Here is a 15,123-nt window from a genome sequence, read left to right on the forward strand (position 1 = left end):
CTCAGCTGAATCCGGTTAGACTGGAAGAAGACCCCAACATGATTGGGAAAAAACGCTCGGAGGATGATGCACGATACGTAATATTATTGCGCAATTTAGTTGATCGTCTAGGGAGTGCCTTAGCCTCAGTAAGCTGATTATATCATTGATGATGATTATAAGCATGCATGTGGTGCAGTCCTTATTTGAGCCACAGAAAAAAAAACTAACTAATGTCAAGAAAGTCAAAGAAAAGTCAATGATTGACTTTGACATTCTTGTCAATTTAAATTTGAGAAACAATCCAAGTTTGTTTTCAATGCTTTATTATCTATTACATCTCTTCCTGGGGAAAAGCGTTAATTATAACACTATTCAGATATTGCATCTTCAGAGAACCCTTTTGAAAACGTACTGAATACTGCAAAATTACTACAAATAAAATGTCAAGTCAATGTAACCTACCAGTAGAACCTCCTAATGATGATACCATTCTGTGTTTGTTTTTCTCTTCCAAGTTTGATTCCAATACATTACTTCTTGAAGAGCGGTGTTTGGAGCTCAATAATTTCATAAAGTCCAAAAGTAAAGATTATATTTGGCATCGAGATGAGTTTCAAGTGTATGTTCCTATTGTCAACATAGATACAGGTAATTTCATCTGTTTATATGCTTTTTAATGCAACTAGAGTAGTTAATCAGTGATATATTTTCTAAGTTTTAATCTCTTTCTTTGCAGATCAACCTAGGTACCTCTGTAGTACCACATGTTTTGGTGATAACCTAGAAGATGAGTGGTTTATAGTTCATATTATTTTGGAATTATCCAAACAATATAAAGATTTGATCATTCAAGTGAAAGACAATGATGGTGATTTTCTTCTGATAGAAGCTGCCAACTTATTGCAGTCTTGGGCTAACCCTGAAAGCACTGAGAATCGGGTAAGTCGCCTCCATGTTTATTATGGGAATTTCGTCTTAAAGTACCTCTTAAACCAATAACTGTAAATTTTGTGTTTGTTACTGCTATATACACTATTCACAATAATGTAATATTTTTTCACGGTCAGAAACCTCTCATCTCATTGTTTTGCTATGCCCATCAGGGTCCATAATTGTGACTATCATTTTATATTTTCCACCAAATGTAAATTATGGAATGCAATAAACAATAAAAGTTATTTTTGAGAAGGATTCACTCAAATCGTAGCCCAAGTGTCTAGTTTTCAGATCTGTCTATGACTATTTTTTTAAATCTTTAGTAGAGTTGTTGTAAGAAAATCAACCATTAACACGTTCGCGTAAGCAACGTCTTACAACGTCGTATTGATATAAGTATGAAAAGGCCCAACGTCGTACGACGGCCTCTAGATTGTCATATTTATTTTGACGGACCATGTCAGACCTATGTGGTGGCGACAACGTTTATAGACGTCGGACGTGAAATAACGTTGCGCCACATAACACAGATTATAAGACTACGTATAACGGCGGGACGTCTTAAGACTTGGTTTAATTTTGTGTGCGAAAAAGGTGCGCCACAGTACCAACATTTAAAAATGAGATTGCTCACGCGAACGTGTTAAAGATATAGTTTTTTTGATGATTGACTATAGTGCTTGATTAATGGAAGTAAGAATAAAAAGCACCAAACTAAACACCTTAATAAATGTTTTCTTTTTTTTAATTTTGTATAATTGTTACAGGTTTTCATTTCCAACCATCGTATTCACATTATACCACCACAAGTTGTACCACTAGAAGATAAGCTTGAGTTACAAAAAGCTCTGAGAATTATAAATGAAACACCACATTTAACACAAGCTTCTAATGAAATTCAAGAAGCTATCCTGAATCGTATAGGTAATTATCCTGAAAAATTTTTAGAACATATTCATAGAGCTGCAGTAACATTACCTTCCAACCTCGCGACTTTATTGACTCTAAAACCATCTTTGATTGCACCAATTGTTGATGCATATTGTAACCATGATGTGATAGATGCAAAATGTTGTAAAAATATAAATTTTGATGATTGCATTACAATAGAAGTCAAATTTACGAAATTTTTGTATGCTTCATTAGTGCATTCAAAACTTATTACTAGTGTTAAACATTTTATTGGACTGAAAAATGATAAGAAAAATATATTGGGTCTTAAATTAATGTGTGGGTATCAAATAATAATGAACAAGGCCTCTGGCAATGACCTGTATTCATCAAAAGAGTATCATAGATTTTTAAAAAGCCTAAAGCAAAATGGATATTTTAGAAACAATATTGAGGGCTCAAAAGAGTATAATAGCTTACTTGAAAGAGCACAACAGTATTATTCTACTGTAGAATGCCCTGTCAGTTCCCATGTTTCCACTATTATAACAGACCTTATGGCATCAAATGAATTTTCAACATTGAAACAGTCTTTGCAGTCCATGCAATTAACTGAACAGTCAAGCAATCTGGGAGACAATGAAGACTGGTTAAACATAAATCCAGAACAATTAAATCAATTATTGTATACTCGCTATGGCAAGAAGTCCAAAATAAAAACTGATGATGTGGTTACATCTCAAAGATTAACAGAGGAATTGTCTTCTTTTCTAAAAGAAACATCCGATTTTGAAGGAATCGAGTCAGACCGCAATGATTTATCTGAACCAGATAGCATTAATTTTGACTCCGACCAATTTGTTTCTTGTATAGAAAAAATGTTGAAAATATTAAGTACAGGGACTGAACACAGTGAAAGTGACGAGAGTGATGAGGACAGTATGGATTATAATGAACATGATCCTGATGAGTGTGATAAGGAACTTCAAGCCAAATTACAACAAATGACAACAGAAAATTTGAAAGACAGCCAATCCGTGGTTGGTAATATAATTCAAAGTATGAAGGAAGAAAAAGCAGCACCAGGGCCATCAAGCAACTTAATGAGGAGTTTAGGAATCAGTAAAACTGAACTATTGGATTCGGATGATGATAATTAAATTATAAGGTTAATGTTAAGTAAAACATTTATTTTTAAACATTGTATAGTTTATTCCATAACGATTTCATTCATCCTTATAAATACCCTTCAAATAAATCTTTATTAATTACCCAAGCAAGCTATTAGCATATTGCTGCCGCAGAGATACGGAACCCACTCTTTTATACATAAATGGGTTAGGATTGAATTCTATAATGCCTGGCAGTTATTATAAAACCCATAGGAATCCCGTTTAGTTGATGCGGTAATTAAGCATCTTAATTTCTGATGGTCTGTGTAGCCAATTTTGAGCTTAATTTGTAAAGTCCCACACCATGATTACAGTTTATTTTTACATATTCTATTATAAATGAGCGTATGCTCCTCCAGCTGTTACAATTGTTTCTCCAGTTATGTAACTGGCGTCATCTGAAGCTAAGAAGGCCACTGCGCCAGCGATCTCTGACGGCTTTCCAAATCTTTTCATCGGCACAATAGACAAGCTTTTGTCTTTGCCTGCTTCCGAACTTGTGATCTATAAAAAAGAATGGACAATGATCAATCCAACTTGAAGAAATATATATATTTTTTTCATATATCATATGTTATTTATAATCGTTAATAAAAGACAGGCACACACAGACAATAATTGAATACTTACTGCAGATGCAAACTTCGTAGCAACTATTCCGGGAGCAACACAATTTACTCTGATATTGTCATGGACAATTTCGTTTGCCATTGCTTTAGTCAGCCCCAAAAGAGTTGTTTTGCTAACACTGTATGGACCTAATGGCTGAAAGAATGTACTTTTTTTAGCAAGATGTTAGAATTTATAGGGTGTGGGACGGGAACCGGCTCCCGTGATGGACCATGACGCGCGGTGGGACGGGATAAATATTACAAGTATGAAAATAGATTTGGGAACTGATTTGTAATTTCAATACTATGCACTGCATCCGATATGGTCTAGTGGCTAGGATACCTGGCTCTCACCCAGGAGGCTCGGGTTCGATTCCCGGTATCGGAATTTATTTTTGTCATTCGAGGTCTTGCTTTTTTTTTGGATATGATTCATTTTTTACCATATTATTTTCAGAATACTTATTTGGATAGTATGTAAGGTGAAAGGGTTCTTATTCACAATAATTTACCTCCATTGCTTGATACCCTGCAATCGACGAAATGAATATAATGCTTCCTCCTCCTCTTTTAACAAGTTCTGGATAAGCTTCCTTTGCTAACAACCAGGAACATTTGACATTGATTTCAAATATTTTATCCCAAACTGCTTCATCAGTCTAGAAAAAAATATGTATTTATATTCAGTTAAATAATTTTGTATGTTGAATATCTTTATATTTAGTAGTTCTAGTATTATTATTTAATTAAAAGGTGAGGAACCTGCTTAACGCACCTAATTACCTACATAATAAATTATTTATCGTGTTGCATACACATTCACATCGAAATGTGCATGCTATCTCCCACAATAGTGTCGGTAGATCGCGTGAGATAACTTACTTCTAAGATCGGCGACACCGCAGGATTAACTGCCGCATTGGAAACCAGTATGTCTAGACCACCAAATTTGCTTTTAGTCTGAAATAATAAAAATTAATGACGAATTAATTGTTATATTTATGTGTTCCATAACTTAGGGAATATAAAAATTTTGATGGCCACATCAACCAGCGGCTTCAACCACTAGACGCGTGGGTGACGAACATTACTCCGCCATCTTTAGGCCTGTTTTTGTTCGGAGGACAGAGCAAGCAGGGCTGGGGCCCGATTCTCCTAATTTTACTTAAGCAACATACGATTCACGTTCGACTGCGATCCAATCCCGACTCGATTACGATTGAAACGTATGTGGCATTCCGCTATTTTTTCTTTGAAATAAACGTTTTTATCCTTTTCTGTCATTCAATAATGAATCATTTTGTCTGCAAATGATTAACTATTGCAATATGATTGTAGAGCAAACTACCGTATAGACCAAAATCACCAAAATAGCAGACCAATCGCAAACCAATCGAATGTCGTTGGAATACGATCGGTCTTATATTAGTAGCAGAATGCCCGATATGGTTAAAACTGCTATTGCGATCATATTGCGATTCGATTTCTATTCGATTTTGACATTATTAACTTGGGAGAATCGGGCCCAAGGTGTATCACAGGCGTACCTGTCGCCATGGCTTATGCAATGATGCCATCTGCAGACACTGACCAAAACTTCATGTCCCTTAAGCGCCTGTTAGCCGGAAGCTATTAACCGCCGTGGTGACTCCAGCCAATCTTTCTTGGCGTACCGGCGTCGCCTCTAGATTGTCCATCAATTCATAGGGATTCCGCAACAATTCAACATTCTCTTCGTAGCTATAAGTGTTTGGTACATGAACGTTATTTATACTTACGACATCAAATAAATTTTTCCTTTGTTCTGCGTTGGCTACGTGACATACCACTCCCTCAACCGTAATGCCCTCATCACGCAAACTTTTGACTGCATTTTCGACATTTTTTGCCTTTCTACTGCTTATAACAACATTCGCACCTTCACTGCCCAAACGTTTAGCTATGGCGAATCCAATACTAGACACAAAAAAAAACGATTAGTATTCATTTTTATAGTAGATTTTGATTTGACATAAAGTGGATGCCACGACAGAAGCGCTAAAAAACTTAAAATGGGATAGGTTACCTAAAAATAAACATCAGATACTAGCTTCGGGTCTAAGCTGCCTACCCTCAAATTTTCAGCTTATCCAGCCGTTCGCGCTCGACGTGCGCGTGACCAAGGGATATAGATATTTTTTTTATATAAGTAGGTATAAAGATTAGGCGTGATACCATATCATTCGTGGGAATAATTTGCCTTAGGGTATTTTTTTTATGGGCCGCCGTGGCCGTGAGATTGTTCAGTCGCGTCGTAGACCTGTCCGAGTGCGTACATCGTTTAGTCGCTCCTAGTAAACAGTGATTCTCAAAGTTCGGTTCAGTTCTTTGTCATTCTCATTGCCTCAAGATGGAAATTCAAAAATGTGGTTCCTGTCGGGACAATGTCTCAGAAGGTGTACAGTGTACAGTCTGTAGTCAATATCTGCACTTCCAGTGTAGCGGCGTAACTGAAGCTGGATACCGATGGCTGGGCGATAGGAAGCTCTCGTGGCGTTGCTTTAAGTGTAAGCAATCTAATACGCCACAACCACCTACCTCACCGAGACCGGAGAATGAATCAGCTATCCTGCTTGAAATTCGTGCTTTAAGTGCAAAAATGGCACCGCTGGATAACCTAAAGGATGAATTCTTGGCCTTAAGAAGTGAATTCGCTGAGTTTAAATCGTCGTTTCACAATCAATTCACAAAAATGATTGACGATAATAATAAAGTTAACGGCATGGAATCTCGAATTGCACAGGCGGAGAAAGCTCAAGAACAAGTGGATTTGATGAGAACAAGACTGGAAAAATTAGAGGAAGACTATGACAATAAGGATCAATGGTCGCGTATGAGTAACGTGGAAATAAAGGGGGTCGAACAAACCAAAAACGAAAATTTAATTGATACTGTTCATAAGATCGGTATGAAAATTAATTATCCAATAAACAAAAGCCAAATTAATTTTGTAACCAGAGTACCAACAAGGGATCCAGAAAGTATCAAGCCTATCATAGTATGTTTCTCAAACCGATATATAAAGGAGGACTTTATAGCTGCGGCAAGATATGAGTTTAAGACCACTCCTCTAACGGCCGATCACCTACAATTAAAGGGGAAACATAGAATTTATATAAATGACCATCTGACAACTAGAAACAAGAATCTTCTCTCTAAAGTGAAAAAGGCAGCGAATGAAGCAAAGGAGATGGCCAAAAAAACACCCAGAGTCGACAGGAACGTCATATGTATGATTGGATTCAGTATAATTTGTGGATTTTAAAAAGTATTTCAAATCATCTAAAAACCATGGGGTTCTCTTTTTATAACGTTTTTTCGATCAAGATTTTAGTTCACAAAAAAGTTAACTTTTACTGTTTGATGTTCGTTAGAAGTTGAATGCAGACTCGTGATTGGCCCGTTTTGCATTGCTAAGTCATTTGTTATATTTGACAATGTCACATGGCGCGATTTTCAAAGACAATTTCTCCAAAAACATTTCATAACCAGTTGTGAAGGTTGCATGTAACTGAAACCTCTCCAAGTAGGTAAGGTCGGTGCTTAATCGTCTCTGGAGTGGTTAAATACAAGACCTTTTAATCACCAGGCCAACTCTGAAACTATGGGGTTATTACTAGTGGCTTGTATAATGTTAGTTTACTTTGCTTTTTTATGTCCCTTGATGTTAATAATCTTTAAAATCAATATATATTCAACATAACCTATTTTTGCGATAATATGAAATAGCTCCTATACCCCATGGATTTCAGTCTGGATTTTATGGCACCATCAAAGGTCTATCATAAAGAACCTATTGGTAACCATTTCATTGCTGTCGATTCTGGTTTTTTTTTCTATGAAAAGGAGATGGCCAAAAAAACACCCAGAGTCGACAGAAACTTCATATGTACGATTGGATTCAGTATAATGTAAGGATTACAAAAAGTATTTCATATCATCTAAAAACCATGGGGTTCTCTTTTTATAACGTTTTTTCGATCATGATTTTAGTTCACAGAAAAGTTTACTTTTACTGTTTCATGTTCATTAGAAGTTGAATGCAGACTCGTGATTGGACCGTTTTGCATCGTTAAGTCATTTGTTACATTTGACAATGTCACATGGCACGATTTTCAAAGACAATTTTTAAAAAGATGTTTCATAGCCAGTTGTGAAGGTTGCATATAACTGCGAAACCTCTCCAAGTAAGTAAGGTCGGTGCTTTCGTGTTTGGAGTGGTTAAATATAAGACCTTTTAATCACCAGGCAATCTCAGTAACTATGGGGATATTACTGTTGGCTAGTATAATCTTAGTGTACATAGATTTTTTTTTATGTTCCTTGATGTAAATGATCTTTAAAATCAATATAAATTCAACGACCTATTTTTGTGAAAATATGATATAGCTCCTATACCCCATGGATTTCAGGCTGGAGTTTTTGGCACCATCAAAGGTCTATCATAATGAACCTATTGGTAAGCATTTCATTGCTGTCGATTCTGGGTTTTTTTACTATGAAAATTTGGCCATCTCCTTTCCGGTATGTGTGGGTGAAGCATGCAAAAATACATACTCGGAAAACAGATACATCGCCGGTCATAATAGTAAAATCGGAGAAAGACCTTGTAAAAGTTGTATAAGTTATTTGTCGAATTCTTCTTTTCTTCTACCGATATTTCGCGTAACCTTAGGTTTCATATCAATATGTACAACAACAGTATTAAATATTTTAGTCTTAAAGTTTGAGCATTGCTATCCGGTGAGTGCATCGTATGTTTTCCAACTATTACTGTGTCGCGCAGTTGAGTTTCGTTGCAAATACTTAAAGTATTCGCTAACTGCAATAATGAGATTATTCCCAATGTAAATTTAACCATATGTTAGGCTCCATGAGGCATACTTTTGAATGTCTCAAATTTATATTTATGATGTTTTGTGTATGTGGCCCTCCTTTTGTATTTATTCATCGGTCATTGGCTAATTGCCTTTTAGTGGTGTGTTGTTTTGTTCGCTGTGTTCTGCCGTGTCTTACTAAATATTTAAGTGGTACCCGCGCAAAATATATTTATTATAATAATTCTAATTTAAGTAAGTGGAAACTTGTGATTGTGTTTACGTTTATTTATCTTAAGCTATGTTTTGTTGTATGCATTATTTATATTATTATTATCTAGTATGTCTCTACCAGACCTCGGGACTATAGAGTCCCGGATTTTTGGGAGGCGAACGTGGGGCCGAAGCCAACACGCTGAAGCCCTTTTGAGACAACTTTAATGAAATGGTGACACAAAACCGACAATTATCCCTGTATACACTATAGAAATGTACCCAAGGACAATCCCCGGTTCTGTGCTAAACTATTGCTAACTATGGATGAAAACTACTTGGGCTATTGTGATGGGATGCTAGTGGACTAGGAATGGGGAAACTACGGGAACTATGGCACCTGCCGATAACAATGTAATAAATACACGTAAAAATGGCAGGTGGAGACTCGCCAACTCACTTACTGGGCCCCCGGGAATCAGTCGCTAAATCGCAACAAAGGGGCAACAGGTACATGAGCGGCTGAAGGGTGAGGATACCTCGGCGGACTTTAAACGCAGATCACGCGCTCCCTGTGGGTCCAGCATCACCGGCCCACTCGCCACTTACCACGAGGCACCTACCCTCCGAGCGGGCTGCTAACCCTACTCTAGCGACTCCACTCTGACCGGCCGGTGAAGGCAAGCCAAGAGGCGGGAGACCTATCCCCCGTCATGCTTCACTCCGGCAGGCCGGAGATGGGGGACAGTATACTCTCCCTGGAGCACTCGGATATATAGCCCCGCGGGGTCGCTACTCCCCGTCATCCGCCTCAGATGCCCTGCGGGGTTTATTATTATTGTTATTGGTAATACTCACAATGTCTTCTCTTAATATTTATTACCAAAATGTACGCGGACTACGTACGAAGACTAGTAATCTATATCGTAATATTTGTCGCCTATGATGTTGTCGTTTTTACGGAAACGTGGCTTGTGGATGATATCTTTAGTAGTGAACTTTTTGACGATCGATATCTTGTGTGGAGACGTGATCGTGATTATGGCCGTACTGCCCAGAAATGTGGCGGTGGAGTATTAATTGCGGTCAGAAAGGAATTCACAGTGATTGAGAGACCTGAGTGGCGAAGCTCTGCTGAAGATATTTGGGTAACCATTATCTTAAAAAAGTCTAGACCCTCGGTAAAATATAACCTACATCTATGTGCCCTTTATTTATGTAAGGAAAATCTTGGCAACTCCTATAACACACAATTACTTAATTTTACTAATGACCTAAATAATCGCGTATTAAATAATCCGTTAGATTAAATATATTTTACTAGGTGATTTTAATTTCGGTAATTCTGTTGAATGGTCTGATACTTCTCACAGTGGTGAATTGAGTCCTTGTAATATAACATGTCAGTATGTTAAGGACTTTTTCGACACTTTATGTACTTATAGTTTAGCCCAGTACAACAGTGTGCGTAATATAAATAATAGACTTTTAGATCTTATCTTTAGTAATGACATTGTAATTGTAAATAAATGCATAAATCCACTTGCGTTACCTATAGATATGCATCATGAGCCTATAACGATCGAAGCCGATTTTGCAGAGCATCAGAAACTTACGGAAAATTTAACAAACAAATATATTTTTTCCAAAGGTGACTTTAATTCTATTATAACGGAGCTTGAAAAAATTAATTGGACCGAATGCTTGCATACTGGCTCACTGGAAGACGCTGTCGCATTTTTCTACGGAAAATTGTACGAGCTTAGATAAATTTATACCGTTCAAATTATCAAAAAATACCGCATATCCTTCATGGTACAACAGGGCTTTAATAAAAATTTTAAAAGAAAAATATAAGTTCCATCGTAAATATAAAACTTATCATAACTTATCCGACTATCATTCTTTTTCTTTGCTACGGACCAGAGCTATTGAAGTAGAGAAAAGCTGCTTCAGTACGTATATGGCTAAAGTAGAATCTGCTATTATGAACAATCCAAGATCATTCTGGTCATACCTGAAAAGCAAAAGGACTATTAATACATTCCCTAATGTAATGCATTATCGTGACATGATAGCTGAAACAGGTGAAGAGATAAGTAATTTATTCTCAAATTATTTTCATTTCACTTTCCAAAACCCTGACGCTGTCGTATTACCTTTTTTTTTTTTTATCGACGTAAAATCATCAAATGACCCCTCCCGCTGTGGGTTAGCAGCGGTGAGGGAGTGTCAGACTCTTACTGACTAAAATCGTCGTGTTCCGTCATAGGCCTTTTATGTACCAGGGCCGCGGTATCTCTTTCGAACAACCCGCAGTCTGTCGTATTACCTTCCATAGGAAATAATAATTCCGTAACAAACATAAGCACTATTGAAATTAGTCAAGACGAAGTGTTAAAGTTAATGAAATCTCTAGATTTAACCAAAGCCGGTGGTCCTGATTCAATACCACCCATTTTTATAGTAAAATGTGCCGCTGGCCTGCTAGATCCCGTTTGTATCTTATTTAAGAGATCAATTACAGAGGGGACTGTACCAAGGATATGGAAGTCGGCATTTATTACTCCTGTATTTAAAAAGGGGGATCGGTCAAATGTAGAGGATTTCCGCCCTATATCTAAAATATGTCTATTTTCTAAAATTCTGGAAAGAATAATATATAAACAAGTTTATGAAGCAGTGAGATGTAATTTCGGTGAAGAACAACATGGTTTCCTAAGAAACCGTTCTACAACTTCGAATCTCATACTCTCCCATGAATTTGTATCTGAAGGCATGGACCATGGTGCGCAAGTGGATGTTATATATACAGATTAAGGTCTCAGCACACATATGGGATCGGAAAGGGATCGTAACCGTAACGCCTTTCGCCTCGCTGTCAACCAGGCGTCAACCTACCGTATGCACGTAACGAAAGCGTATCAGCAGCGCCTGTACGTCAACTCGGCTACGGCTAGGCGACACCGCGCTTACGCCTCGCCGCACGAGGCACTTCTTCAATAAGTTTCTCCCTTTGCATCGTTATTTTGTGTTTGAATCGAACTTAAAATTTTAAATAAAACATACGCGCAACACGAATGAAATACTCCTTGCGAATGGCGGCGTCTTTAGCAGGCAAGTCGCGGGAGGGGAAAGGGGAAAGAATGGACGAAGAGATGTGAGCTCGGGTACGGAGAGACGTAAGCGCGGGGACGGAGAAACGTAAGCGCGGGGACGATGAGCCGTAAACGCGGGAATTCAAGTTCGGAGCCTGTTCCGAGGCGAGGCGATTACGTTATTATTCCGATTAGTGTGCGTTGCAGTAGGGAGTTTAATACAAACCATTCTGAACGGCTCGAGGCGATACGGTGACGATCCCTTTCCGATCACATATGTGTGCTGAGACCCTTATTCTAAATGTTTTGACCGAATAAATCATTCAGTGCTCCTGGATAAATTATTGTCGATAGGTATTCATGGAGACCTTTACCGATGGTTTTCATCATATATTGAGAATCGCACACAGGCGGTAGTATTGAAAGGGTATGTATCTGGCTGGAATTATGTTCCTTCTGGTGTACCTCAAGGCTCAATCTTAGGACCTCTGTTATTTACATTGTTTATCTCTGACATAAAAAAGTGTTTCGAACATAGTTACATCCTACTTTACGCAGATGATATGAAGATACACAAAGTTATTAAAAATATATCAGATGCTAGGCTACTTCAAAACGATTTAACGAGGTTCGAAGAATATTGTGTACCTAACAAACTCCAGCTAAACGTTGCCAAATGTCTCCAAATCACGTACTCCCGACAAAAAACTACTATTAACTTTGAATATAAATTAAATGATGAAATACTCAAAAAAGTCACAACAATTAAAGATCTAGGGGTAAAAATGGACTGTAAGCTTTTGTTTGATCAACACATTGATTACATTGTTAATCGAGCATCCAAGGCGTTAGGATTTGTTATAAGAGTTTCAGCGGATTTTCGTTCCTTAAAAACTATAAAAATTCTTTATTGCGCTTTCGTACGTAGTCACTTGGAATACGCGTCACAAGTCTGGAACCCTCAGTATGAGATATATAAGTCTCGTATTGAAGCTGTACAGAAGAAATTCCTTAGATACTTGGATTACAAGGCACGGCAATATTCCGATGATTACAACCACCGTTGCAAAAGATATCACTTTCTACCGTTACACTACAGGCGTGATATTAATGACATTAATTTCATTTTTCATTAATATAGCCAATGGGTCGATCGATTGTCCTGAACTATTATCCAAGTTACACTTGCGTACTAACCTTCTAGGGCTCAGGCGTAGGCCGCTTATGCAGATTGCTTCCGTTTCTACTAACTATAGAAAAAATAGCTTTCTCTTGCGTGCAGCACATGCATTCAATAATATGCCAGAAGACTTGGATGTAGATCTCTTTTGCACAAAAGCTCTCACAGTGAAACGTTTATTAGCGAATATTTTTTTTTTTAAAGATTGACTCGCGTCTAGAAATGTTGATCTCTAATATCCTTAAGGCCGCGTTTCCATTGACGCGGAGCTGGGCGGAGAGGGGCGGAGAAGAGCGGTGAAAAGTGGTCAGTGTTTCCACTGAAGCGGAGCTGGGCGGAGAGGGGCGGAGAGGAGCGCAGCTGGGCGGAGAAGAGCGATAAAGATTTTGAATGCACCTAGTGACGTAACGAAGACAACTGACACACTGCACGCGAGTCACGCACCGCCCCGCTCCGCACCGCTCCGTGCCGCCCCGCTGTCCTCCGCTCTGCACCCCAATGCTCGCTGTCCTCCGCACTGCACCGCCTCGATGTATGAATATTCGCTCAGCTCTGCTCCACCCCGCTCGTACTGTTTCCATTGAAGCGGAGCGGAGATTTCAAGCATAGTCATTGGTCAATTTGTGCACCGCTAAGCTCCTCTCCGCCCCGCTCCGCGTCAATGGAAACGCGGCCTAATGCGTTGCCTAAAACTATACCTACATATTATATATACTTTAATTTTTACATAAAATTTGTATCACTTAATTGTTAATGTTTACTCTTTTTTTTTTTTTTCAAAACTGTTGTTATATGTGGTCTACGATAGTTATAAGTACTATATTATGTCTTTTATTGGCGGAAGCTTGTTGTTAGCAAATTAAAAATATAGTAAGTTCTTAAAATTATCATTAGTCTGTAAGCTTTCCTAAGAATAAATAAATAAAAAGAGTTACCGCAACCCTGATATAAGAAGAGCTCTAGAGTAAGAATCTAACAACGATTAGGTACCTACGTAAATGTGAATAAAGCTTCCGACCGCGTGGTTTCACTTAGGTACGTCCCGAAGGATATAAAAGTAGCTTTCCCGCACATGGCCAAAAAGTAGTGGAGCCAGTTAGGTACCTATTATGATGGGCCCCTGTATTGTTGTACCTCTGCTACACGCACGTCAGCTGAATTAGGACGATAAGGACGTAGCAAGATCCTGTCACCTTCACATTCTGAACTCTGTACCTACCTAGGTATCCATCTAATATAAAATGATATAAAATAATACCTACGGCTGGCTGGTGTAACTGGACGACCCTGAACGTTGAAGCTACTCATCGTAATAGGTACCTAGGTTAGTAAGTACCTACCTACCGAATTTGGTACAAAGTACCTAAGAAGTTCAGAAATAGCTAAGAAGTACGAACAGTATAACGCGGACATCAGGGGCAAAGTTCTGAGAGATAATTTTATGTAGGAATCTAATCCAGAGCACTGATAAAATCGATGTTCCGCGTCATTATATTGGCACATCAAGATAATTCTAAGGTTTTAAATATATTTCCATTATGTTAACAACTTACCCTTCCGTCGAGGCGGTAACTATTGCCACTTTGCCTTTGAACCTGCCGTTGTTGTGAACCTCTCTGGTGCTCAAATTATTTGGGATCGTCTTTATTAAATTATTCGGTCTTGACAACATTTTTACGGCATGAAACATTACTTGTGACTATGTTCTTAAAATAAAATAATTAAAAAAAAACATAAGTTAATGTATTTATCTTCTGTGTATCTACCTATACGTATGTACTCTTTTACTATTATTAGTGTTCCTTAAAAAAGTCAGTGTGAATTCGAAAGACAAGTTTTCAGTTTTTACACTACACTGGTGTTAAATGGCGTATTAATTACCAAATAAGTTATCCTTATGATAAAAAAGTCAAAAATTAAATGCACATTAAACTACGTCTATCAATGGTTTATCAACAATTATCGAAATCACAGACTATAAAGTAAACTTGTTATGTGAATGGTTGATTTCAAGGTAATAAAATACCTATCCCACGAATCGATTATTTGCACCATTAAAGTATTTTCTTAGTGTAATATTAGGTATTATATTGTAATAGTTAAATGTTTTAAGTTAATCGTTTGACCTTTAGGTTTTACGAATAATGTATATCTTAGTAACTCTTTACTAGGTGCTTTAAAAGG

The 15,123-nt window shown here is 37.7% G+C and overlaps 2 protein-coding genes and 1 non-coding gene across 3 annotated transcripts; 2 read left to right on the forward strand and 1 right to left on the reverse strand.

Annotated features, from left to right (window-relative positions):
- The first annotated feature begins 244 nt into the window (after nt 1–244).
- Nucleotides 245–3,008, forward strand: LOC124635378 (protein ecdysoneless homolog). Its single transcript, XM_047171257.1, has 3 exons — nt 245–630; nt 719–921; nt 1,686–3,008. Exons 1-3 carry the CDS (start codon nt 423–425, stop codon nt 2,967–2,969), a joined length of 1,695 nt encoding a protein of 564 aa, XP_047027213.1. The 5' UTR covers nt 245–422; the 3' UTR covers nt 2,970–3,008.
- Nucleotides 3,001–14,944, reverse strand: LOC124635380 (tropinone reductase-like 3). Its single transcript, XM_047171258.1, has 7 exons — nt 14,821–14,944; nt 14,493–14,645; nt 5,371–5,548; nt 4,475–4,552; nt 4,105–4,251; nt 3,612–3,746; nt 3,001–3,485 (listed from the first exon to the last, which is right to left on the reverse strand). Exons 2-7 carry the CDS (start codon nt 14,627–14,629, stop codon nt 3,315–3,317), a joined length of 846 nt encoding a protein of 281 aa, XP_047027214.1. The 5' UTR covers nt 14,630–14,645; nt 14,821–14,944; the 3' UTR covers nt 3,001–3,314.
- Trnae-cuc lies at nt 3,909–3,980 on the forward strand. The gene has a single exon. It is a non-coding gene; the product is annotated as a tRNA-Glu (tRNA).
- Nucleotides 14,945–15,123: the final 179 nt, after the last annotated feature.

This window comes from Helicoverpa zea, chromosome 12 (assembly GCF_022581195.2).
Source record: "Helicoverpa zea isolate HzStark_Cry1AcR chromosome 12, ilHelZeax1.1, whole genome shotgun sequence".
Lineage (NCBI taxonomy): Eukaryota > Metazoa > Arthropoda > Insecta > Lepidoptera > Noctuidae > Helicoverpa > Helicoverpa zea.